The 27,413-nt window shown below is 43.7% G+C and overlaps 2 protein-coding genes across 4 annotated transcripts in view; one reads left to right on the forward strand and one right to left on the reverse strand.

Annotated features, from left to right (window-relative positions):
- PLPPR5 (phospholipid phosphatase related 5) overlaps positions 1-8,714 on the forward strand; it is a 165,182-nt gene extending 156,468 nt beyond the window's left edge. Inside the window, exon 6 of the mRNA XM_072128960.1 lies at positions 8,224-8,714. Coding sequence (XP_071985061.1) covers positions 8,224-8,256 — 33 coding nt within the window. The 3' untranslated portion in view covers positions 8,257-8,714. The remainder of the gene's footprint in view (positions 1-8,223) is intronic.
- Positions 8,462-27,413, reverse strand: part of LOC140105067 (uncharacterized) — a 90,153-nt gene continuing 71,201 nt past the window's right edge. For 2 of the 3 annotated variants that reach the window (XM_072128958.1, XM_072128959.1), the window contains exons 5-6: positions 24,640-24,815; positions 8,462-8,941 (exon numbers count right to left, since the gene is read on the reverse strand). In XM_072128958.1, the coding sequence (XP_071985059.1) occupies positions 8,926-8,941; positions 24,640-24,815 (192 nt within the window). In that variant the 3' untranslated portion in view covers positions 8,462-8,925. Of the gene's footprint in view, positions 8,942-24,639; positions 24,816-27,413 lie in introns of those variants that run through there. The other variant, XR_011850485.1, reaches the window with a different exon arrangement.

A 27,413-nucleotide genomic window follows, 5' to 3' on the forward strand; every position in this document is an offset into this window, starting at 1 on the left:
CTTACAGACTATGAGGATGAGAGGGTGACACAAGAGCTTACAGTCTATCAGGATGAGGGCTGACACAAGAGCTTACAGTCTATCAGGATGAGGGGGGACACAAGAGCTTACAGTCTATGAGGATGAGGAGGGGACACAAGAGCTTACAGTCTATGAGGATGAGGGGTGACACAAGAGCTTACAGTCTATGAGGATAAGGGGGTTCTACGAGAGGTAAAAGAGCTTGTATAATGGTTCAGCCATTGTTTATAAAAAAATCATTTTTCATAGTGTTTATTTCAAGAATGCCATTGTTCTAGGAGTAAATTATTCCATTCCAGTAAAACTATTCCACCCCCCAGGTTACACACCAAACAGGTAAATTACAGAAGTCCACCATCAGTATAACTGATGGTACAAAACAGACTTCTGTGGCCACTGTGACTTCTGGTGAAGCTCTGGATGCTGGTAATTTACTGAATTTTAGCTCCAACAATGTAATGTTAAATATAAATGTTTTAAAGGTCTCTGCAATATAGCTTTATTTTTATCCCTTGTTCCCATGACAGCCCAAAATGATGAAAATTCCATTGTCACAAAGCTGAAAAAATAATTTGTCTGTAGTTACACTTATAGCGATGGCGAACCTTTTAGCAGCTGAGTGCCCAAACTGCAACCCAAACCCCCCTTATTTATCGTGAGGTGCCAACCAAAAATTAAAGCAGTAACTTATTGCTCCCTGTTCTTCAACAACTTTCAGTCAGATTTGCCTCCTGAGGACAGAAACACAGTAGAAAGATGAAAAAATTAGCATCATTTTAGCTTCTTTCCAGTGTCTCTCTGTACACAGAGAATCGTGGGGCCAGCAGGAGGTCCTTCATAGATAATTAGGCCCTGTCTACTCATTCTCCCTCTTCCTACAGTTCTAAGTAGAGAAGCAAGTATCAAAATATGTTTGAAAGCAGCATCTTTTAAGTGGCTTGCAACTGCAGGAAGATTCTTGGAGTTCTGTCTGGTGTGCTGGGGCGATGCCATAGGTTCGCCACCACTGACATATACCTTTTCTGACTTACTGTACATACAAATTTAATAAATGTAAACCTACCATCAGGTTCCATGTTGGTAGGTTCCCAGTAATATACTAAACCATTACCTATATATTATCCCTATAATACTTTCTAACCTAATCTACCATTTATATAATATGTTAATTTTCCAGAGAGGCTAACTTGGGTGTGGAGTAGCCTCTCCAGGGAGCGGGAGCAGATCACTGCCTACCTGTGTCTGGCCAAGTGGAATCTGCCGGCTCCTGGTGCTCTGCAGATACGCAGTAGCTCCGGCTTCAGTGCCGGGTGCACATTATCCCTGCAGTGGCGCGCTAGATTTTACTTCCCCAGGTAGGCCATTAGATCCAATAGTAAAAGATCAGATTCAGAAGAGGGGGAAAAAAGAGATAAATGGGGGAAACAGGGAAACAAATAGCGGCCCAGTGGCACAAGTCCCTCCAGTTCTGGCCAAGAGTGGCCCCCCACTTATTATAGTATACGCATACAGTTACACACCTCAGATCATGAGAGAACCTAATAGTATCCCCCCAAGACAAACCCAGGGGGAAAAGAGGAGTAACCAAGACAAAATGTATGAATTAAAAATTGGAAAACTTTTATTTTAATCAACAAAATTGAAAAAGCAAATCATATGAGCTTATTTGGATACAGTATGGTGATGACACAGAGAGAATAGCGATCAGAGCCAAAGGCAGTGGGGGTACCTAAGAATGTGAGACATAATGGACTGTGGACCAAAAGGAGGAGGGGGGAAGGAACCCACTCAGGTGCTGGCTGGTAATGTCTACCATGCCCGGTATTAGACCAATGGTTTGGGAAGCTGCCCAGTGATGAAAAAGGTCCTTACCAATTTAGGGTGATGACAAAGTGTTCCACTACCTGGACTGAACCGCTCGCCCCCGCGCGTTTCGGCTCAGGAAAGAGCCTTCGTCTGGGGGTGGCGTCATAGCATTAGAGGGCCCTTAGATAAAGGATCTATCAGCCAATAGGAGCTAGCAATATTATACACGTGGGTCAGATGGTGCCTACCATGGTGTTGCCGGGACATCGCGGAGACGCGCCACGTGATCCCGCGTCACGTGATGTACGTCACGTGACCGCGAGATCACGCGCCCGTGCTATCGCGATGTCGGGGGACAACACGGAGCTGTCAAAGAGAGTCTAGATCGGGAGTCTTTGGACAGCGCATGCGCCCACTCACTATGCGCGATTGCGCTGGAAATAAATACATAAGGTATATCTCTTTGGCAACTCAATGCATCTAGAAAAAGTCAAAGACCTAGTACAGTTGGATACTAGAGTTAAATAATGTATAATAAATTAAATTCCATACAGGACATATACTTATCAGTTACCTATGTTAGAGGTGCCAATGTAACGTGTGATTACACAGAAAAAGTGCTGAGTGCATAAACATTTAAATACAAAATGCATAGTTAATGACATATAAATAGTGTACAAAAATGACTGCAGGATTACAGTCATTTAAAGTGCAATGTCAACTGTTTTTTAGGTGCTATGTGCATAGTTCCATTTTGACATATCCATTGCTTAAATTAATATACCAAACTCATGAATAAATATATACATAAAAAAAAAAAAAAAAAAAAAATTTGTTAGGAATTATTATAAACAGTGATTAAACTGGTACCTATAAATTCATGTCCATTGCTTAAATTAATATACAAAACTCATGAATACATATATACATATTACGAAAATTATTTGGAATTGTTATAAACAATGATTGAACTAGTACCTATGGATTCATATCTACTTAATAAAAGACAGATTCATGTTTAAACCTCTATATATGTTTAACATTTCTATTGGTATTAATTATTACAATTGTAACCAAGTAAGAAAGGTGAAAAAAGTGAAAAAAACACACGTGGGGGGAAGGTAGGAAAGTGAGGGAAAGGATGTGGAGGAAGGGAAAGGGGTTGGATGTGATAAGAAACCGTGAATAAAACGTGAGTGATGGCAAAATTGATAATCATATTGTTGTTGATGGTTACATTTTAAAACCTGTGTCCACATATTACATCTAGCTTAATACAACAAATAATAATACTAATACAGTTTTTAACTGGAACTTCTTATATAAGTATCAGTGCGCTAATTTTCGTCGCAAATCCAACAAGTTGAATGGTCCTGTAAGGGATATTCGACTCATGTCCGACCTTGATGAAAGGGAAATTTGTAACAAATGAGTAAACCATTTCGGGAGCCCATATAGTGCAAACATTGCAGTTCCTAAAGATAAAGAAAATAATCAAGAGTAAGATAAAATAAACTAAAAAACACTTTAAAAAACTGGTGCAAAAATGACGCCAGTAAATGAGGGCATTTGACATTATGCAGAGATATATTTGGGGTAGAAAAAGGTTGAACGAAAGCAATCTACTAGAGGTAAGGAGCGAAACTTAATGTTTCATTCAATCCCTTTGGTTTGAGTGTGTTTAGGGTCCAGATCCAGCGTGTTTCACACTGTGCAAGACGTTGTTGGATTGGTCCACCTCTAATACCTAAATCAATTTTATCGATACCTCGCACTTTCAAGGCATTTGGATCAGAGTGGTGTTTATCCCTGAAGTGTTGTGCTACCGGTTTCCCTTCCAGAAGTACATTCGTGTCTGCTCCAGCCCTAATGTCTCGCATGTGTTCTCTAATCCGTGTTTTTAGAGGGCGAGACGTTAGGCCTATGTAGATTAGATCACATGGGCAGGTTGCGTAGTAGACTACTGCCTTCGTACTACAAGTAATGTTTTGAGTAATGTTGTAGGTTTTGGTGCCTGTGGAATCTGTGAACGTATTGGTTCGCTCCACATTAGGGCAAGCAATACATTTTCCACATGGCTTACATCCCCAGGAAGGTCTATTTGCTCCAAAGATGGTTCCTGATCTACCTGATGTGTAATGGCTTCTTACTAGTAGATCTCTCAAATTTTTGGCTCTCCGTGCCGTGACAGAGGGGTGTGGTGTAATATATTTTGAGACTATAGGATCGCCTTGAAGTATGGGCCAATACCTTTCCAATGCTCGACGCATTTCCTGCCATTGAGAATGATACCCAGTGATGAATCTTACCTGGTCAGGTGCTGTCTTTTTGGGCTTCGGTGTCAACAATGCTTGGCGTGGGGTTTTCTTAGCTCCCCTGGTATGCTAGCTTGAGTGACTTGTTGCTATATCCCCGCTGTAGAAATCTGGCTCGCAGATCCATTGCCTGAGCTTCAAAGTCGTCCTCTGTGGCGAGCGGTTCAGTCCAGGCAGTGGAACACTTTGTCATCACCCTAAATTGGTAAGGACCTTTTTCATCACTGGGCAGCTTCCCAAACCATTGGTCTAATACCGGGCATGGTAGACATTACCAGCCAGCACCTGAGTGGGTTCCTTCCCCCCTCCTCCTTTTGGTCCACAGTCCATTATGTCTCACATTCTTAGATACCCCCACTGCCTTTGGCTCTGATCGCTATTCTCTCTGTGTCATCACCATACTGTATCCAAATAAGCTCATATGATTTGCTTTTTCAATTTTGTTGATTAAAATAAAAGTTTTCCAATTTTTAATTCATACATTTTGTCTTGGTTACTCCTCTTTTCCCCCTGGGTTTGTCTTGGGGGGATACTATTAGGTTCCCCAGGTAGGCAAAGATCACAGAAGCTACTGGGGCGTGAAGTTTCTTTTCCTCCTGCTGCCCAGAGAGGCTACTCCACACCCCAGTTGCCTCTCCAGAAAATTATTATATTAGTCAGATGAACTGTAGATTAGGTTGTGAAGCGTTATAGGGTTGGGGAAGGATAGTTAAGGTTTTAGGATATTACTGGGTATCTAGCGTCAGATCAACCTTAATAGGTAGATTCCTGATGGAAGGTTTCCTTTAAGTACAAACCTACAGAACATTTCCTGTACATAACCTGGGGACTACCTGTATGTAAAGGTTAATTTGTCCTGCAGATCATATCTAGCACTTGGTTGAGAACACAGAGTTGGGTTTACAGTTTTTATTCAAATGACTCATAGGAAATCAGTCAACATCAACATTTCTCAAAGCTTTCACATTTTTAAAGAGGTGTTGAAGTCATATCAATGTTAGAGATGAGCGAGTATACTTGTCCGAGCTTTATGCTCGAAACGGCTCATTGCTCGGACGAGTGAAGAACAGTGAAGAATACAATGAAAACAGTGAACACAGTCTGGAACAGTGTGGAAACATCTGCAATGTTCGGCACGTTCGGCCCGCGTGTCTTCGGATAAGTTAGCAGATGTATGGAACATCTGCAATGTGTTCTTCACTGTGTTCTTTCAATGTGTTGTTTCAGTGAAAACATCTGCAAACATCTGCAATGTGTTCTTCAGTGTTCTTCTTTCAATGTGTTCTTTTAGTGAAAAATGCTTGAGTCTCCCATTGACTTCAATGGGATTCGTTATTCGATACAAGCACTCGAGCATTTTAGTGCTCGCTCATCTCTAATCAATGTATATAAAAAATGGCACAAATATTTGATTGTAATGTTCCAAAAGTAATCAGTTGCCAGCTATTACAGATTACTTTTCATCTTGGATGAAAAAGTATCTCAAGATTAGAGGTACAAAAAGCTTTTATGTTAGTCCTCATGTACACAAATGTTTATTTTGGACATGTGTTACTCATTGTTTCCATGGTTAGCACACGTCCCCATGTATTTGTATGGACTCTTACACCCTGTGTATGAGTTGACTGCCTGAGCCAAACACTGAGCAAGTCCTGTTCCTGTTGGGAGTCCTGTTACTGCTGGGAGTCGGGCAGTCTGATCTACAGTCATCGGCAAGTGTAAGGGCCTCACACACTGACGACACAAGGCCTGCAAACAATGGATTAGTTTACAGTCCGTGTACAACCTTACTCAGGATATTCTGTGCCAAGAAGAAATCTGTAAATCAAGACATTACACTAGTAATAAATTTATACTACTGCACATAGTTGTTCCTTATTGAAATGGAAACAGTCAGCTTTCTGTCATCCTCGATGAGAACTTCACCAGGTAGTAATTGGAACGCCCTATCAATTATTAGTTTCTTATAGTATTTATATGCAGCACATAGAGTACAAATTAATTTTGCACTGCTGTCAGGAAGTAGTCAAATAATATGTACAATATGAACCCAATCTGATTTTTCTCTAAACTTAGTATTAGAGATTCAATGTAATCCCGTGCCTTACTCAGCCTCTATTCATCTTATTAGCAAGATAGAGTTCAATAGAAATTTCAGAGAGAAAGCCAAGTTGGGCTACATGCACAAGATCATGTGCTCAACCTAGCCAAATCCCAGACATAGCACACAGCCGATTGCAGAAGAGGGGAGGGTGTGAGCGCTCCTCACCCCTCTCCTCTGCATAGAAAGCTGAGTGGCCGCCGCCAAAATCCAGGAAAAAGATAGAACATGTCTTATCTTTTGGGGTTCGGCCGTACAGCCAGGTCACAGTGTGTTGAAACACAGTTGCCTAGATTTATAAAAAATAAGGCAAAAGCACTAAGCGCAGTTTGCCTCATGAATGTGAAGGGTGCGCCACATTATTGAATACTGGCACACGCTATTCAATAATCCTGCACTGCTTGGCAAGTGTGCACCATCATTTTTTAGGTGCATCTCTAAACGCAGCGTGCTAAATAGAGATGAGCGAGTATACTCGTCCGAGTATACTGCTCGGTCGAGTATTAGCATACTCGGACCGGCTCGTTACTCGGACGAGTATCTCGCCGGCTCGAGATCGAGTAGTAAATTAATAAAATAAATAGAATAAAAGTATTTTTATTGTAAAAAAAAAATATTACCCATGTTTGCAGATGTTTTACTTGTAAGAACACATTGAAATAACACTATTCTTCACTTTCCAGGTGTTCGCGCGTGTCTCCCGCTAGGTTCGGAGATGTTCGGAACATCTGGAATGTGAAGAATATTGTTCTTTCAATGTGTTCTGCACTTAAATGGTCCTGTATTCACTGTTTTTAATGTTTTAATTCTATTCTTCACTTTGCAGCTGTGCGCGCGTATCTCCGAACCTATCGGGAGACACGCGCGCACACCTGCAATGTGAAGAATAGAATTAAAACATTAAAAACAGTGAACACAGGAGCATTTAAGTGCAGAACACATTGAAAGAACAATATTCTTCACATTCCAGATGTTCATGCACATCTCCTAACTTAGCGGGAGACACGCGCGAACACCTGCAAAGTGAAGAATAGTGTTATTTCAATGTGTTCTTACAAGTAAAACATCTGCAAACATCTGGAATTTTTTTTTTTGCACTGTTCTTTTACTGTTCAGTTTTATTACAAAAATGTTCTGGTCTCCCATTGACTTCAATGGGGCTCGTTATTCGAGACGAGCACTCGAGCATCTGGAAAAGTTCGTCTCGAATAACGAGCACCCGAGCATTTTAGTGCTCGCTCATCTCTAGTGCTAAACAATTCTGTCAAGTTGCTACATAAAAGGTGTCGCAAACTGCGACTAAGCAATAACATTCCCCTTTAGGTGCACATTTTTCCTGTCTGGTTGGCACAGTGCAGCCACGGCACAAAACTGGCGCAGACACTTCTTCAATACATGTTGAAAATCTAAAGACTATCTTTTCAGTGAAAAGTATGACAGCAATCTAGTGCAGCCAGATTAATAGAACTGACTGGGTGCCATAGACATCTATTGAGGCTGTGATCGGGTGCCATAAAGGCGGCCTGATCATGGCTGAAAAGTTGTGTGCATGTAGTTTTAGCATGAAAGGAGGGAGAATGATAAAAGGTAAAAGAGGTCAAGAAGGGAAAAATGGGAATAAAGTTTCTTGTGTTCACTTGCAGTTATGAAAATGTAGTGACCATTTAAGTTTGTTTTACTACAACTATGGGAGGTACAGATCTTGACGATGCATAGTTATATTACAGTTATCCGAAATCCTCTAAAAATGATCTATAAAAAGATGTCATATTTGACCTTATTGAGGCCTTGGCGTCCACTGAAAATAAAAAAAAGCACATTTTCACCCATAACTACATTTAGTATTGCCCCTTATATTTCTCTTCTGTTATTGTGGTTTAATACTTACTTTTCAAATTTTGAATATTTCAAAATGTCCGCCATTTTTTCCCAGAGACCAAAGAAAGTCCTTCTAACTTTGATTTGTATCCGTCTCTTTAGAACCACCTCACCGCCTTTGCCGAAGTCACATGATGTTGAGATAGATGCCTACTCTCTGCACTGGACCTCCTCTCTCTTCACAGTTCACTCATCTCAACCGAGACATATTTGAAAAAGAGCGAGAAGTACAAGCTACAGTATCCGGTCTATATAATGATTTTTACAGTCTCAACAATATTGTCCGCATCTGAAGGTTGTTTTGTAATTATAACTTGTTTTCCTTACTTTTCTCAGAAAACCATTGAAGGTGTGTTAGAAATGTGAGCTAGTCAATATGTCCGATTCCCACAATTCCTGGTCCTTAGAGCTCTCTACTCAATCATGTACAGTACCCCACCTTAGGTCACCTCTTCAGTTTTGGATTTTCTAACAATCACCTTAAACAGAAAGTTTCTTGGAGCTAATTCAGCATGACCTATCTCCCATTTAGTAATAAATCAGTATGTACAAAAGGAAAAAAAAACAAAAAAGAGGAACTTATTTATGTTTTGTGCTACATACTGTTTGCACATGGTATTTTGCTATATATTTCACGATATGATTTATACTTTATGTTATATCAAGACTGGTGCTTATGTTTTGAAGGGGAAAAATGCAAATTTTTACTGTAATAATTAATGTATCATAATTAAAAATTTATTTATTTGGAAACTTGTCTGGTGCGGATCAAAGCAAAGTCTTCTTTTTTCATGTCTTCGTTGGCTAGGCTTCCATGAATCTGGGGGAAAAAAACATTAGCAAAAAAGGGTGAGCAGAAATAAAAGTGAAATGATAACATATAAAACTCATCAAACATGAAAGTAGAATAGGGCAACCGGGGAATTTCAGCATCCAAAAAGAGGTCCGGATTCTCTAATTGAGTCTCTCGTCTGTAGCATCTGTCCACTTCTATATTGCTACAGTAAAAATATTTGGCTAGAGATATACATACCTTTCCATCTAATCATATTACTCAGTCACAATGGTTGCAAGTATAACACTGTTCTTAAAGGGAAACCGTCATCAAGAACAGGCATAAGAAACCTTACTCACCCCCCATCCTCCCACTGTGCCTTTGTTGAAAAGTGCAGTGCCGGGGTCCATGCTTAAATCCGCTAAATCCCACCTGAAGGTTTGCCCATGTTCTATGTTGTCGATGTTGGCCCTGCCTCCATTGCCGCTTTGTCCTGCCCATAACTGGACCCAATCACCATGGAGTGAAATGGTGAGAGGATCAGCAGTTTCCCGCTTCACCATCCAGTGACAGCATTTCAAGGACTTGCTGTCTGCACAGGCCGAGATTTGTAGAGACACTCAGCTGTCATTCAAAAAAAGGAGGTGCAGTTCACTGACAACCTGGGAGAAAAACTTGACTCTTCTGTTAGGTAGTTGACTCACGTAAATTCTTTTGCTTATCAGAAAAATAGCTGTAGTCAAGTTAGAGTGACTTGTTGGCAGATAAATGTAGGCATGGGAAGGACTATTAATCCTTTACTAGCAGGTATTACTGGTGTGAGGGGTAAAATTCTGGTGACAGGTCCTCTTTAAAGTAAACCTACCATTAAAATAAAGCATGATAAACCAAGGGCACTTATTCATAGGTCCAGGCACTTTGATTATGGTAATCTTCTGTATTGTTTTTAAAGAGCCTCTACTTTATTACAAAATCAACTTTTAAAACCATGCTAATGAGCTAGAAGGGCTCTGGGGGTCATTATCAGAGCCCCTGCATGCTGCAGCTTCACATGCTGTCACACTGTGCTGGAGCAGGAGTGAGGGGGCATGTGCCCCTGCAATGTGTAACAAACTGTGAAGTTACAGCACAGAGGTGCTCTTATAACACTAACCAGAGCCCCTCTGGATCATAAGCATAATTTTAAACATTGATTTTAGAAGGAAGGAGGCCATGGATAACAAATATAAGGAGATTATCACAGTCACGGTGCCTGGATCTATGACTAAGTTTCCCTGATTTATCATGATGGATTTTGATGGTAGATTTCTTTGGGAAAAAATTTGATACAGATGATTTTCCTAAGGTTTATTAAGAGCGAAACTGGACATTGCCTCTACACAATGGAGGGAACTTTCTGTGTCTGGCTCTATCTATTATATAGAATGGACACTAGAGGACATCAGAGGGGTGACCACCATCTGATACTGATGAATTGAAGTTCCAAATTACTTTTCTTCAGCTGAACCTGAATTTTAACTGGTCCGCTCATCACTAACCACCAGTGCTTTGTAGAGGTTAAAAAGCTTAACCCTGGCTTACCTTTATCATCGCTAATCCACTGCAGGTTTCTTTTCAAAGAGACCTTTATCTGTATGTACATGACACTTTAGGGCTACGGAGTAGGCCAGGGCATTATCCTGCCTAATGCCTCCTCCGGACCTCCCCTCCCAATAAAGTTAGTTGGCTCTTGATTTAGATGGTAGGAGGGGAACGAGGGAGAGGAGGTGGCGGCCAGTAGCAGTATCTCTTGCAACACCCCCTGGAGCCCTTTGGACTAATTTACATACAGATTAAAGTATTTTTTAAAAGGAAGCAGCCAGCGATTATCTATAATAAGGGTTATTTTTAGAAGTTAAATCAGGTGGTAGATTTTCCTTAAAGGTGTTTTCCCACGAAGACAAGTGAGGCCCTACCCACGGGATAGGGCCTAACTTGCTGATCAGTGGGGGTCTTAGTGCTGAGACCCCTACAGATAGCGAAAACGAGCGGTCCGACCAACCCATCGACGCTCTTTAGACTTATGGAGCAATGGCCAGGAATGACCGTTCTGCTCCATTAACCCCATAGCGCAATAAGACGTAACCTTACGTGTTGCTGCGTATGGGGGAGTATGAAGAGGGCTCACGGGCTGAGCCCTATTCATACTCACCGGGCATTTGCTTCATAATGAAACAAATGCCCGTCGCTATCACCCGCGATCGGTGCTTCCACCGATCGCGGGTGTTAACCCCTTGATCACCGGCAAAGCGTGGGCGCCGCCATCTTGGCTCCGATCGTCGCTCCCTGTGACTTCATCAGGGAGCGGCGATCCGTTGTCATGACAGCCTCGGATCACACAAAGATCCGAGGCTATCATGATCTCGGCTATCTATTATAATGTGCGATTTGCACATTATAATAGATGGTGAGCAAAATCCCCATACTGTAGTATGGCAGTGTATGGTAGGATCAATCAGACAACCTAGGGTTAAAGTACCCTAGGGAGTCTGAAAAATAGTAAAAAAAATAAATTAAAAAAGTAACAAAAAACATAAAAATTCTAATCACCCCCCTTTCCCTAGAACTGATATAAATATATATAAACAGTAAAAATCATAAACACTGCGTCCGAAAATGCCCGATCTATCAAAATATAATAACCGTTTCTCACTGCGTTTAACCCCGTAACGGAAAATAGCGGCCAAAGTCGCAAATGGCATTTTTTTGCCATTATGAAAAATAGAAAATTCTATAAAACGTTATCAAAAGGTCGTACAGTCCTAAAAATAAAAGCATTGAAAACGTCATGAAAAGTCGCAAAAAATGACACCACCCACAGATCTGTACACTAAAGTATGAAAAAGTTATAAGCGCAAGAAGATGGCAAAATGAAGAATTTTTTTTCTGTACAGGAGGTTTTAATTTTTGTAAATGTATGAAAACATTTTAAAACCTATACAAATTTGGTATCCCTGTGATCGTATTGACCCAATGAATGAAGCAGAACGGTCATGCGTGGCCGCCTGCTTCATTACTCTCATGGAATGATCTGTGGGTGATCTCAGCACTGAGACCCCCACTCCCGTGGATAGGGTCTAACTTGTCTTTGTGGGAAAACCCCTTTAAAGATTGCAGTGCCGATGGGAACCAATGGAATTCTATGCTTTTTGGATACACAATTCTTTTGCTTTGCAGAAAACTTCTATGTTTAGGAAAATTATATTTTGTCTCGTGAACTAGAACTAACACATTAAACATCATTAGGGACAATTTGTAGAGAATAAATCAGCTTTTGTGTGACACAAAGTTGGCAGACATGATGGAGCCTGCTCAGGTATGGCAGGAAGTTTGTCAGGAAATACAACTCTAAATTTAGTCTTCTTTTCATATCGTAAATGATATCTGAATAGATGCAATGTATCTGCAATTTCGAACACTTATTTTGGAATAAATGGATGCACTTTGAAATCAGGTTCTGAACAGCTGAAGATAATTTCCCACAGATTCTTCCTCCGTGGCGGCTATTATTGGAGGAACCTTCCCTGGTTGAACACTCTTCAGGCTGCGCTCATACGCTGAGTTTTACGCATGCGTTTTCAAACAGCTGAAGAAGAGATTTTCCTGATTACATTGCTGTCAACATTGCGTTTCCAAAACGCAATTGTTAACGAGATATTAATGTGTGTGTTAACACATGCAATTTTAACACGTTTTTAACACCTGTGTCAACATCGCATTATTGCTTGCGTTTTCTAAACGCAGTGTTGACAGCAATGTAATTAGGCAAATCTCCTCTTCAGCTGTCTGCGTTAGACGCAAACAAAACGCAACGTTTGAAATAGCAAAATCTGTGAATGCAAAGGCTGCGTTCAAACAGTTTTTGAAGAAAAAAAAACAATTGGGTGGACTGAAAAAACTGAATCTGTAGTTATTATACGTATAATACACCTCTGGGTATGTTTTCATAATTAGGCTTTTTGACGCTAAACCAGGTGTATGTCACAAAGGGAGAAACCATATAAAGGGCAGATGAGTTCCCGTCAGCTCTGAGGTTTGGCATAACACTATGGGGCTTATTTACTTAGCGTCTTTCATTGGACTTTCCAACGTTTTTGGGATTTGCGCAGTTTGGACAGGTATTTAACAGGTGTCTGCCCTGGGAGTGTGTCGCATGCGATCGGATTTTGGGTCAGCTGCGCTGGGTTCCATGCAACACAAATTGGGGGGTGTCGTTGGACGATCCGACTGATTTGGACTGAGCGCGGGATTTAACTTTCAAATTGTGTCGCAAGACACTTACATACACGAGGAAGAAGAAGGTGAACTCCGTCGGACCTGAGCGGGGAAGCGTCACATGCAGGATATCGGGCGCACAATCTTAGTGAATCGCGGCAAAGTGCATTATCGTCGTACAATGCACTTTCGGTGAACTCCTACGGATGGGTAAGAAAATGTGCCCCACTGTATAAAATATTTGAACATGTCAAATGTCAGCTACAAATACACAAAACTAGACTGGATTCTTTGGTTATTTTTTCTAGAAATATAAGAACATAAATCATCCAGTAAGTATAAAACCACAAGCTGATGGAAAATGCAGAAAAACAGGAATAAAAGATGTTTTATTGTGAAGCGATGAGGCCGGGGTCAGTGGCCTCTTCAATAGACCTACACTCTCCACTACAAATATACATGTCACATTATTTTTTTACATGTGTTTTCTGTTTTGTGCCTCTTTCTAGTTGATTTAATTCAGCAGCACAAATATGACTATTCTCTCCCTGGATGAATATAGCTCCAGCATTGACTTCATGGCTCTGCCCATACACTATAGTTACTGACACTGACCCCAGGGGATCTCCTCATCTAATCTCCACATTTCAGGCAGCACATTATCATATAATAGGACTCAACGTTTCATAATAAGCCAACAATCCATAACTAAGGTGGCCTGAAACATTTGGAAAAACATGCAAGAAGGCAACTATGTGCTGCAACTAGAGATGAGCGAGCACTAAAATGCTTGGGTGCTCGTTATTCGAGACAAATTTTTCCTGATGCTTGAGTGCTCCTCTCGAATAACGAACCCCATTGAAGTCAATGGGAGACTCGAGCATTTTTCAAGGGGACCAAGGGTCTGCACAGGGAAGCTTGGCCAAACACCTGGAAACCTCAGAAAATTATGGAAAATCCACGGAAATGGACAGGAAACAGCAGGGGCAGCATGCATGGATGCCTCTGAGGCTGCTTAATCGCACCATTATGCCAAAATTATGGGCAACAGCATGGCCATGACAGAGTGACCGAATGAGGCTAGATAGCATCTAAAACATCCAATAATTGACCCTGACGCTATAGGGGACGGCATGCAGAGGCAGCGGCAGCAGCGGCAGGCTAGAGAGTGTCATGGCGACATACCCTAAATGGACTCAGGCTTCACCAAAGGAGTTGAGCAAGAAGCGCTGAAATGATTTCCTATGTGAACAAAAGGTTGACGGTATATTTAGTCGATAACACAGCATGGTGGCGACATAGTGACCAAGTTCCATAACGTATCTGGTGAAACACCCGAAAATTCTGCCTGACACAGCTCGTTTGATAATTGGATGATGTGCTGTATATCCTCTCGCGCTCCAGCGTCTGGGGTATAGACAGTTGAAAGTTGCACATGGAGACATTGGTGGACGCTGTGGAGGATCGTGGAGGCAAATTGGACAGGAAACAGCAGGGGCAGTATGCATGGATGCCTCTGAGGCTGCCTAATCTTGGGATGGAGCTGGCGGTCCACTGCCAGGCGAGCTTTCGTCTGTCCAAGCCCCTGTCTCTCGGCTCCTCCCCACCCAAAATGGGCCTGGGGGCCAGAAGCGTTTACTTTGAAAAAATTATAATTTTCAAAGCAGGCGGGGGCTACAAACAGCACTTCTAAGAACCTTTTGTATAGGATCAAGTGTAGTACTGTTCTTATAAGTTTTGGTTGAGGGGAATGTAAACAGATACGCAAGAAGCACTGAAATAATATCGGTAAATGATAAAAGTTTGCCAGTATATTTTGTGGAAAACACAGCAGGGTGGTATCAAAGTTAACAAGTTTGATGTGGAAGCCATGAAAACAACCCAAAATTCTGCCTGACATAGCTCGTTTGCTAAGGGGACGATGTATGGAGGCAGCTATATGGACGACTTTAGGAGGCAGCTATGGAGATGATGTGTGGAGGTAGCAATGGAGACAACGTGTGGAGGCAACTATAAAGACGACGTGTGGAGGCTGCTATGGAGACAATTAAATTTGGATAGTGCCTGTGGCAGTCCAAAAAAGTTTTCAAACCAGAGGAGGAGGTAGGTGGTCCTAAAGAAAAATTAAATAGATTGAGTGCCTGTATGTAGCACTCCCAAAAATTGTTTAAAACAGAGGACCGGGTAGGTGGCCTTCCAGAAAAATTAAATACATAGAGTACTATAGCTAGAGCCAGTTGGCCCTGGCAAAAAATAGCCAGTTTCCTCTGCTTTAGTGTACAAAGAGGAGGAGAAGGAGGAAAATGAGGAGGAGGAGTGCATACATTATTCAAGTTGAGCTTCTTTCACCTGGTGAGGAATGAAAATCCGGAGAAATCCAGGCTTTATTCATCTTGATAAGCGTCAGCCTGTCAGCGCTGTCAGTCCACAGGCGTGTACACTTATCGGTGATGATGCCACCAGCTGCACTGAAAACCCGCTCAGACAACACGCTAGCGGCAGGGCAGGCAAGAACCTCCAAGGCGTACAGCGCCAGTTCGTGCCACATGTCCAGCTTTGAAACCCAGTAGTTGTAGGGAGCTGTGTGATCATTTAGGACGATGGTATGGTCAGCTACGTACTCCCTCACCATCTTTCTGTAAAGATCAGCCCTACTCTGCCGAGACTGGGGACAGGTGACAGTGTCTTGCTGGGGTGACATAAAACTGGCAAAGGCCTTGTAAAGCGTACCCCTGCCAGTGCTGGACAAGCTGCCTGCTCGCCTACTCTCCCTCGCTACTTGTCCCGCAGAAGTACGCCCTCTGCCGCTAGCGCTGTCAGAAGGGAAATACTGTTTCAGCTTGTGCACCAGGGCCTGCTGGTATTCATGCATTCTCACACTCCTTTCCTCTCCAGGGATGAGAGTGGAAAGATTTTGCTTGTACCGTGGGTCCAGGAGAGTGAATACCCAGTAATCGGTGCTGGAATAAATTCTTTGAACGCGTGGGTCACTGGATAGGCAGCCTAGCATGAAATCTGCCATATGTGCCAACGCACAAGAATTCACTCCCCTCACTGGCCTGACTGCCCATTTCCTCCTCCTCCAACTCCTCTTCTTCTGCCCATACACACTGAACAGGGAAGGACTGAGCAATGCTCCCCTCTTCTGTCTCGCCAACATTCTCCTCCTCTTCCTCCTCCACCTCCTCCGATATGCGCTGAGAAACAGACCTGAGGGTGCTTTGGCTATCCACAAGGGAATCTTCTTCCCCCGTCTCTTGTGACGAGCGCAAAGCTTCTGAGTTCATGCTGACCAGAGAGTTTTTCAACAGGCCAAGCAGCGGGATGGTGAGGCTGATGATGGCGGCATCGCCACTGACCATCTGTGTTGACTCCTCAAAGTTACTCAGCACCTGACAGATATCATACATCCACGTCCATTCCTCATTGTAGACTTGAGGAAGCTGACTGACCTGACTACCAGTTCTGGTGGAAGTTGACATCTGGCAGTCTACAACCGCTCTGCGCTGCTGGTAAACTCTGGATAACATGGTTAGTGTTGAATTCCACCTCGTGGGCATGTTGCACAACAGTCGGTGAGCGGGCAGTTGGAGGCAGCGCTGCGCTGCCCTGAGAGTGGCAGCATCTGTGCTGGACTTCCTGAAATGCGCACAGATGCGGCGCATCTTCGTGAGCCAATCAGACAGATTGGGGTATGTCTTGAAGAACCGCTGAACTATGAGATTTAACACATGGGCCTGGCATGGCACATGTGTCAGTCTGCCGAGTTGCAGAGCCGCCACCAGGTTACGGCCGTTGTCACACACATAACACCATGTCTGGCTTCAGGTTCAGCGGTGCCAGCCACAGATCAGTCTGTGCCGTGATGCCCTGTAATAGCTCTTGGGCAGTGTGCCTTTTATCGCCTAGGCTCAGCAGTTTGAGCACCGCCTGCTGTCGCTTAGCGACGGCACTGCTGCTGTGCCTAGAGCTACTGACTGATGCCGCCTTGCCCACGGATGGTAATTCGGAGGAGGAGGTGGAGGAGGGGTGGGAGGAGGAGGAGTCATAGTAGGCGTGAGAGACCTGGACCGAGGTAGGCTCTGCAATCCTCGGCGTCGGCAGTATATGACCAGGGTCAGACTCGGTCCCAGCCTTCACCAAGTTAACCCAATGTTCCGTCAGCGATATATAGTGGCCCTGCCCAGCAGCACTCGTCCACGTGTCCGTGGTCAGGTGGACCTTGTCAGAAACGGCGTTGGTCAGGGCACGGATGATGTTGTCTGACACGTGCTGGTGCAGGGCTGGGACGGCACATCGGGAAAAGTAGTGGCGGCTGGGGACCGAATACTGAGGGGTGGCCGCCGCCGTGAGGTTGCGAAAGGCCTCGGTCTCTACCAGCCTATAGGGAAGCATCTCCAGGCTAAGTAGTTTGGAGATGTGGACGTTGAGGGCTTGGGCGTGTGGGTGGGTTGCACTGTACTTCCTCTTGCACTCCAGCGTCTGGGGTATGGAAAGCTGAACGCTGCGCATGGAGACATTGGTGGATGCTGTGGAGGATTGTGGAGGCAAAGGTGTGGTTTTCGCACGGGAGGTGTTTGGGCCGGGTTCCTGGGCAGGGGGCTGACTAGCAGAGGCAGCAGATGGCACAGGGGAACGAGCAGTGGTGTGCCCGGCCGGAGGTGAACGGCCTTGGTTCCATTGAGTGGGGTGTTTAGCATTCATATGCCTGCGCATACTGGTGGTGGTTAAGCTAGTAGTGGTGAAACCCCTGATGATCCTGGTGTGGCACAGGTTGCACACCACAGTCCGTCGGTCATCCTGTGTTTCTTTAAAGAACCTCCAGACTTCCGAAAATCTAGCCCTCGCCACGGGAGCTTCACTACGTGAAACATTTGGCGCTGATGCACCAGCACTGGACCTGCCTCTCCGTCTGGCCCCACCACTGCCTCTTCCAACCTGTTCTCGTCGAGGACTCGCCTCTGTCTCAGAAGCACTGTGTTCACCCGGCCTATCAACCCAGCTTGGGTCTGTCACCTCATCATCCTCTGATCCCTCAGTCTGCTCTCCCCTCGGACTTCCTGCCCTGACAACAACTTCACCACTGTCTGACAACCATGTTTCCTTATTGTCCAACACCTCTTTACACACTTCTTCCACTACATCAACAATGTCATCATCACCCACAGACTGCGACCGGTGGAAAACCTGAGCATCGGAAATGAGCTCAGCAGCAACCGGACAAGTGGTTTGTGACTCTGGGAAGGGTCCAGAAAACAGTTCTTCAGAGGCCAAATTTTCCTGGGAGGGGGCAGACTGGGGGAAGGAGGCTGAGGTGGAGGAGCTGGAGGAGTGCTGATTTCGGTGACATGGGTGGACTGCGTGGAAGACTGACTGGTGGACAAATGGCTAGAAGCATTGTCCGCAATCCACGACATCACCTCTTCGCACTGTTCTGGCCTCAACAGTGCTCTACCACGAGTCCCAGTAACTTGAGACATGAACCTAGGGAGTGTAGCTTTGCGGCGTTCCCCTGCTCTCTCATCAGCAGGTGGTGTCTCACCCTGCCCAGGACCACGGGCTCTGACCCCTGCAGTAGTTGGACGCCCACGCCCTCGTCCTCTACCCCTAGCCCTCGGGTTCAAGATTTTCAAAATTAAAGTGTAAACTGTGTAAACTCCCTGCAAATTCGTCACAATATGGTACTAGCTGCACTACTAGTGCCAGCAAGGCCAGCCACAAGCAAATCAACAAAAAATAAAATATATAACGCTATTGTAGCCCTAAGAAGGCCTGTTGGGTTCTTGTATGGCTAGTTTCTAGCCTACACTGACAGCACACAACTGGATTTTGTGCTGTGCCTGAAGACTTTGAGTTATAAAAAAAAGAAAAGTAAAAAAAAAAAAAGAAAAAGCAGACTGTGCCTAATTCAATCAAACCCCTAATAAATTGTCCCACTTAGGTGTTTTAGATGGATATGTGTGGCACTAAGAGCTAAATATAACGTTCGCAAGTCTCCCTGCAAATTCCTCACAATATGGTACTAGCTGCACTACTAGTGCCAGCAAGGCCAGCCACAAGCAAACCAAAAAATAATAAAATATAACGCTATTCTAGCCCTAACAAGGGCTGTTGGGTTCTTGTAGAATCACTCCTGCCTAACACTATTCTAATAGAACACCCTAACGCTATCCCTGCAGCAGCAGCAGCAGCTCTCTCCCTAACGGCATCCAGACAGAGAATGATGCGAGCAGCGCGGGCAGGGACTAGTCTATTCCAGGGTCACCTGATCAGGCCAGCCAACCACTGCTATCGATGTGTAAGGGTACCACGTCATGCTGGGTGGAGTGCAGAGTCTCCTGGCTTGTGATTGGCTCTGTTTCTGTCCGCTAAAAATCAAAACGGCGGGAGATGCCATTTTCTCGAGCTGGCGAAGTATTCGTGCGAGCAACGAGCAGTTACGAGTACGCTAATGCTCGACCGAGCATCAAGCTCGGACGAGTATGTTCGCTCATCTCTAGCTGCAACGCAACAGTGTATTTTTAATTTTTCTTCGTAAATGCCCTCTGTCTAAAATACACCTAGTTACATTCACTTGTATGTTTATTAGTCAACTTTTATATGCTCTAATATTAAAATATGGCAAACAAAGATGATGATACAAGTATTGTTTTCATAAAAAAGCAGTGTAGCATTCAGTTAGTATGTTATAGAATAGTGGTGGCTGACCTATAGCACATGTGTCAGAAGGGGCACTCATAGCCCTCTCTGTGGGCACCCAGGCCGTCACCCCAGCACAGAGTTTGCCAGACTTCAGGGCCCACATTTACTAAGGGCCGTTCGCCGGTTTTCTGTCAGACTTCGCACGCTCTTTAAGTTAGATTGTACAAAGTGTCCAATCTGCAGGCAGCATGTTAAAGAACAAGCAGAGCTGAGTCGATTGCACATAGAGTCCTATCTGCAGGCAGCATGTTATAGAGCAGGAGGAGCTAAGTAGAATATACACAGAGTCCTATCTGCAGGCAACATATTATAAAGCAGGAGTAGCTAAGCAGATTATACACAGTGTCCTATCTGCAGGCAGCATGTTATAGAGCAGGAGGAGCTAAGTAGAATATACACAGAGTCCTATCTGCAGGCAACATATTATAAAGCAGGAGTAGCTAAGCAGATTATACACAGTGTCCTATCTGCAGGCAGCATGTTATAGAGCAGGAGGAGCTGAGCATATTGTCCATAGTGTCTTATCTGCAAGCATCAAGTTACAGTATATAGCAGGAAGAACTGAGCAGATTGTAAATAGCGTCTTATCTGCATGCAGCATGTTATAGGGCAGGAGGAGCTGAGTAGAATCTATATAGAGTTCTTTCTGCAGGCAACATATTATAGAACAGGAGGAGCTAAGCTGATTATTCATAGTGTCCTATCTGCAGGCAGCATGTTATAGAGCAGGAGGAGCTGAGCAGATTATTCACAGTGTCCTATCTGCAAGCAGCATGTTATAGAGCAGGAGGAGCAGAGCAAATTATTCATAGTCCCCTATCTGCAAGCAGCATGTTAAAGAAACAAACCCATAGAAGGATTTGGCCTAGCGCTGTTTTTAGTAAAAACCCAGATGAAGGACGGGAGTGGGGAGTGTAGAGAAAGGTTCATAGGGTACAAGGTGGTATGAAAGACATAATAGAAATGCATGGAACATCAATGTCACCTCCATCAATACGTTTGATGCATCATTCCTACATAGAAAGACAAATGATGCTTTAGAGAATTGAGTTGAGAATTGATCTTACGCCCGTCATTTAATACATCTACCTGGCTGCCAAATGTACTGCTCTGGAGGGTTGTGCATTGTGCCAAATTTAATTATTGCTTTTAATTCAATGCACTGCTCTTAAATGGGGTATTCCAGGAATAAATATAATTAATATTCACATGGGCCATTAAAGGGGTATTCCAGAAATATGAACATCTAATACAAAAACCCATATTGCTATAAATTAGTGAATGTAACAAAACTCAATGTCATTAATCACAAAATGAAGCTTAAATAGTTTGATGTTATGATTCTGGCATCTTTAAAGTAGGCGGAGTTTTCACCAAGTTGGCCACCACTGGAAACTACAAGTCCCATGATCCTTTAGTTGTCAGTAACTCCTCCTCCCTCTTATGTTCTGCTCCCAGTGATGATATAACAGATTGCCCTGCTAGTAGTAATGATGTGTAACTTCCATCACTACACATCACCACAACACTGGCCATACTGGATGCACTTCACCCAACTGATTACAAACTTAGTGGTGATCTCATGACCTGCCCAGGCAGGTGCAGGACATGTGATGTGGACATGTGACCAGTTGCCATCTTCTGTCCTGTGTCTGCTCTGCGTGGAGGAAATCAACGGACTCATTAAAGGGCCGGTAGCATTTTAATTCTCCATCATAGAGTATGTCAGCAGCATTTTCTGCTATGGGGAGCAACATTTGAAATAACAACTAATTACATGTTAGCTTATATTTTAAGGACCCAATTGTATTTAAATTATGCTGATTCCTGGAATACCCCTTTAAAGTATAAGCTATTACATAATTAGTTGTTGCTTAAAATTTTGCTCCCCATAGCAAATGATGTAGACATAAACTGTAATGAGGAATTACAATGCTACTGCCCTTTAATGAGTTCGCCAATTTTGCCCCAGTGAAGCAAACACAGGACAGATGATGGCCGCTGGTCACATATACGCAACACATGTCCTGCACCAGCTGTAGGGACAGGATGGAGCTATTTACATTGGACGGCATGTTAGGAGGCTGGGGGGACAAGAAAAAGGCATTTTCATTGGACTGAATGTTAGGAGGCTGGGGGGCAGGAGGGATGCATTTACACAAGACTGCATGTTAGGAGTCTGGGGGGCAGGAGGGATGTATTTACAAAGGACTGCATGTTAAGAGGCTGGGGGGCAGGAGGGATGTATTTACATGGGACTGCATGTTAGGAGTCTGGGGGGCAGGAGGGATGTATTTACACAGGACTGCAAGTTAGGAGGCTGGGGGGGCAGGAGGAATGCATTTACACAAGACCGCATGTTAGGAGGCTGGGTGACAGGAAGGATGCATTTTCATGGGACTGCATGCTAGGAGGCTGGAGGAACAGGAGGGATGCATTCACATGGGACTATGTTGGAAGCATTCAGGGAGTGCCTTACATGTAGCACTTCGTGTTGGGCAGTTGAATTTTTTTTAAAACCTTGCTTTAAATTTAAAGGGCGTTGTCTCATATTTTGAAAACAGGATGGGAAAGCAATCAGAGCATTGCAGGTCATACTGATATATCATATGCTGGCACATGGTGCAACAGTAAAGTATGCGATAGATCCACTATGGCCAGGGTTGGGGTGAGACCCCACCTCAATAAAGCAATTTGCAATGATGGCAGTTACACATCATCGTTACTATGGTAAAAGAGCAGGACAGTTGGAAAGATCATCACTGGGAGCAGAGCATGAGAGGGTGGAGCTATTACTGAGAACTGAGGGCTCATGGGAATTGTAGTATCCTGTGACGGCCATCGTGGAGATAACTCCCCCTATTTTAGAAAGCCCACAAAATTTTATGAATCATAAAAGCAAACTATTTTTTTAATCACATTGGGGCAAATTTACTAAAAACAGCACAAAATGCACTATGCTGTTCCCCTTCATAGAATCAAAAAAGTTTTAATCCAGAAATAGATCGCCAGCTCCAGGAATAAAAATCAATTTCTTTATTAAGTAAACATAAAAGCAGAGAGTGCCAGAGTATGAATATGCAAGGAAGCATGAAATCATCCCACGCGTTTCGGATATAAGTAATCCTTAATAGATATGTAATCCTCACAATGATAGACTGATACACATTATACAGCGTATAACAGGAATCCTAGCTTGTATATAAAAATACTAATTCTGACAAACCCTGTCACTCCTCGAAACTCCTATTTTTCTGACTTTGTATTTCTTATATATCATATCATTTGTCTTCTTTTGTATCCCTGTCTATAACAAGTTCTCATTTTTGCATCTTTACTGCATTCTGGCAATAAACTCAGTTCCTGCAGAGCGACATAAAGCTGCATCTCTGCCTGGTGTCCTTTGAGACTGTATTGTGCCCTCTAAAAATCTATTACAAGAGATCAAAATATCAAAAATAATACATAATATAAAACTCATTGCATTTTCAAGGTAATGAAGTATATCTATCATAATTATGTTTTTTATCAGTTAGAATGTATCCAAGAAACTGCATATGGAGCAGGGGGTTGCAGCTGCAGTATCTCCGTAAGTCTTTGTTGTCCTAAAATGACAACTTATTACCGATACCATGGATAGAAATCAAGTGACTGAAGACTAGAGGGTCTATTATTGGGGACCCTTGAATAGTGAAACCGGGTCAGCGTTCCATATTTGCATAGGGCAATAGTCACCAATGCACATACTTTATGGAAATAATAAAAACGGCAGAGATCAGTTCAGAATACTCTGGACGGAACATTGCTGCTTTCATATAGGAAACCTCATTTTGTGATGATGTGGTTAACCCAGTCGTGGGCCCTTAGTTCTCAGACACTAATCTCGAGATCGAGTTCTTTCCCAAATCAGTATTAACCAATTAGAACCGAAGCCTAATTTTAGATTTTAAAAAATCACCCGTCGCAATTTCCTCACGTGTGTAGTCATTTGAGATAAGTGGACCTGATGTTTGGAACATTTGGAGTTGTGGTTGCAGTTCAGCTGATGGACATATTGCTGGATTGGTGGCCCAACAGCCAATCCGGAAAATTGACGCCCCTAGCAACTAGCCATGGCTTTGATTTGCCAGAGTTGTCCTGCCAATCTGGAAATATGTCCGGGCTGAACCCTGAGTGCGAACATTGGGTCGGCTCATTTCTAGTAATTGTAACTGCAGAGTACAGATGGCTGCTGTTTGACCAGGCATGACGTCACCGGCTCTTTGGCTTCTCAATAGGAATGAGGAGGCAGCCAAGTCCTACAAACAGGTGTGAATAATTGAGACATGGTGGAGTCCAGAGGGGCTACGATGATGCCCACTAGAGCCCCTCTGGCTCCTTTGCATAATTTAAAAAAATCAATTTTCCAGCAAAACAAGGCCATAAAAATGCTAAAGAGCAGATACAGACCCAGGGGGGGGGGGGGGGGGGCAAAGGAACATGTAAGTGCTGTTTTTTTTTTTTGCAGGATCCAAGAAAGTGAGTCTGAGGTCTTTGTATTTGAGCAATAGGTGCGATAAGTAGGTGGCCCTGGGAACAAACAGATAGCATGGCACCACCCACTTAACACTAGAGAGTGTAATAAAAGAACGAGTTGATGTGGTGGTCAATGTATTGAGGTATCAATACAGTCATTAAAGTAGGATCAATACAGATCAGATGCAGCAGCCGAGGACAGATGCAGCAGCCGAGGACAACAGCCGACGACTCATTTACTTAAAGGTGACTGCAGATACAATTCAACTCACCGGTTTGTTTGTCCAAGCGTGACTCTCATATGATTCTGCTTGAAGCCATGTCGAATGGTGTTCAACATCAATCCTACAGTGACCTTGCCCCCTACAGGCACCCGATCCCTACTTGTGTTGGATGTGTGTAATGTTTGGACTTCAGAAGAATTAAGTCTAGGTGCTGACTGATTTCTCTGAAAAACAAAACAAAAAAGTTAATATTAATAATGATGAACTATTAGAAGGGGAAGAAGTATAGAAATTACATGAATAATAGAAACAGCAAATCCCTAAGGGGCCTGATGACCTAAGGCCCCTTCCACATTCGCGTTGCATTTCACGTCAGAGTTTGCTCAGGGTGCGATCAGGGTTTGGTCAGTGAAAAACGCGCATTTTGCATCAGAGTGCAATCAGTTTTCAGTCAGAGTTTGCTCAGTGTCTCAGTTTTTCACGCGCGTTTTTGATGCAATTGCAATGCAATTTCAATGCGTTTTTCACGCGCAGAAAATGCGCGTGAAATGGACTCAGGGCTGAGCTCTATCTTTTCTATGGCAATTGATGCGTGAAAAACGCATTGCACTTGCATTGCACTTGCAAGTGTCTCAGAGTGCAATGCGTTTTTGATGCATCTCCATAGACTTGTATGGTGCGTTTTTCACGCGCGTGACTTGCAAAAGTAGAGCATGTCGAGATTTAAACGCGCATTAAAAAAAACGCGCGTGTGTGCGTGAAAAAAAATGCAAGTCTGAAAAGACCCATTGGTTACAATGGGTCAGAGTGCAATGCAAGTTCTGCGCGTCAAAAGCACGCGCAGAAAACGCGCGTGAAAAACGCAAGTGTGAAAGGGGCCTAAGACGTTCCACCAGAGCTGGAAAATTTGTTATTATCATTACTAGAGATGAGCGAACATACTCGTCCGAGCTTGATGCTCGATCGAGCATTAGCGTACTCGTAACTGCTCGTTGCTCGGACGAGTATTTCGCCCGCTCGAGAAAATGGCAGCTCCCGCCGTTTTGCTTTTTGGCGGCCAGAAACAGAGCCAATCACAAGCCAGGAGACTCTGCACTCCACCCAGCATGACGTGGTACCCTTACACGTCGATAGCAGTGGTTGGCTGGCCAGATCAGGTGACCCTGGGATAGACTAGCCGCTGCCCGCGCTGCTCGGATCATTCTCTGTCTGGATGCCGCTAGGGAGAGAGCTGCTGCTGGTCAGGGAAAGCGTTAGGGTGTTCTATTAGCTTACTGTTAGGCAGGAGTGATTCTACAACAGCCCTTCTTAGGGCTACAATAACGTTATCCTTTTTTTTTTTTATTTGCTTGTGGCTGGGCTTGCTGGCACTAGTAGTGTGGTAGTAGTACCATATTGTGAGGAATTAGCAGGGGGACTTGCTACCGTTGTGTTTAGCTTTTAGTGACACACATATCCACCTCAAACACCAAAGTGGGAAAATTTATTAGGGGTTTGATTTCAATTAGGCACAGTCTGCCAGTTTCTTTTTATTTTACGTTTATTTTTTTCATAACTCAGCGTCATCTCATCTGGCATAGTAGTGTGCTTTAATACTTGGCTAGAAAATAGCCATAGGAGAATCCAAACGGCTTACTTACGCCTACAGTAGCGTTATATATATTTGATTTCTGGTTGATCTGCTGGTGGCTGTAGTTGTTGCAGTGCATCTACTAGCAAATTGTGAGCAATTTGGAGTGAGACTTGCGACCACTGTGTTTTGCGCTTAGTGACGCACATATCCATCGCAAAGACCGAAGTGGGAAAATTTATTAGGGCCCGGGGTTGGATTTCAATTAGGCACAGTCTGCCATTTCCTTTTTTATTTTACGTTTATTTTTTTCATAACTCAGCGTCATCTCATCTGGCATAGTAGTGTGCTTTAATACTTGGCTAGAAAATAGCCATAGGAGAATCCAAACGGCTTACTTACACCTACAGTAGCGTTATATATATTTGATTTCTGGTTGATCTGCTGGTGGCTGTAGTTGTTACAGTGCATCTACTAGCAAATTGTGAGCAATTTGGAGTGAGACTTGCGACCACTGTGTTTTGCGCTTAGTGACGCACATATCCATCGCAAAGACCGAAGTGGGAAAATTTATTAGGGCCCGGGGTTGGATTTCAATTAGGCACAGTCTGCCATTTCCTTTTTTATTTTACGTTTATTTTTTTCATAACTCAGCGTCATCTCATCTGGCATAGCAGTGTGCTTTCATACTTGGCTAGAAAATAGCCATAGCAATAGGATAGCATCGTTTGGTTTTAAAAACTAAAAAACACACAAAAAAAAAAAAAAACACAAAAAAAAGGTAAAAAAAAAATTAAAGTTATAACTCTCATTTTCAAAATGTTTAACCCGAGGGCTAGGGGTAGAGGACGAGGGCGGGGACGTGGGCGTCCAACTACTGCAGGGGTCAGAGGCCGTGGTCCTGGCCGGGGTGAGACACCACCTGCTGATGAGGGAGCAGGGGAACGCCGCAGAGCTACACTCCCTAGGTTCATGTCTGAAGTTACTGGGACTCGTGGTAGAGCACTGTTGAGGCCAGAACAGTGCGAACAGGTGATGTCGTGGATTGCCGACAATGCTTCGAGCAATTTGTCCACCAGTCAGTCTTCCACGCAGTCCACCCATGTCACCGAAATCGGCACTCCTCCAGCTCCTGCACCTCAGCCTCCTCCCCCCCAGTCTGCCCCCTCCCAGCAAAATTTGCCATTTGAACCGGCATACTCTGAGGAACTGTTTTCTGGACCCTTCCCACAGTCACAAACCACTTGTCCGG

Source organism: Engystomops pustulosus, chromosome 10 (assembly GCF_040894005.1).
Source record: "Engystomops pustulosus chromosome 10, aEngPut4.maternal, whole genome shotgun sequence".
NCBI lineage: Eukaryota > Metazoa > Chordata > Amphibia > Anura > Leptodactylidae > Engystomops > Engystomops pustulosus.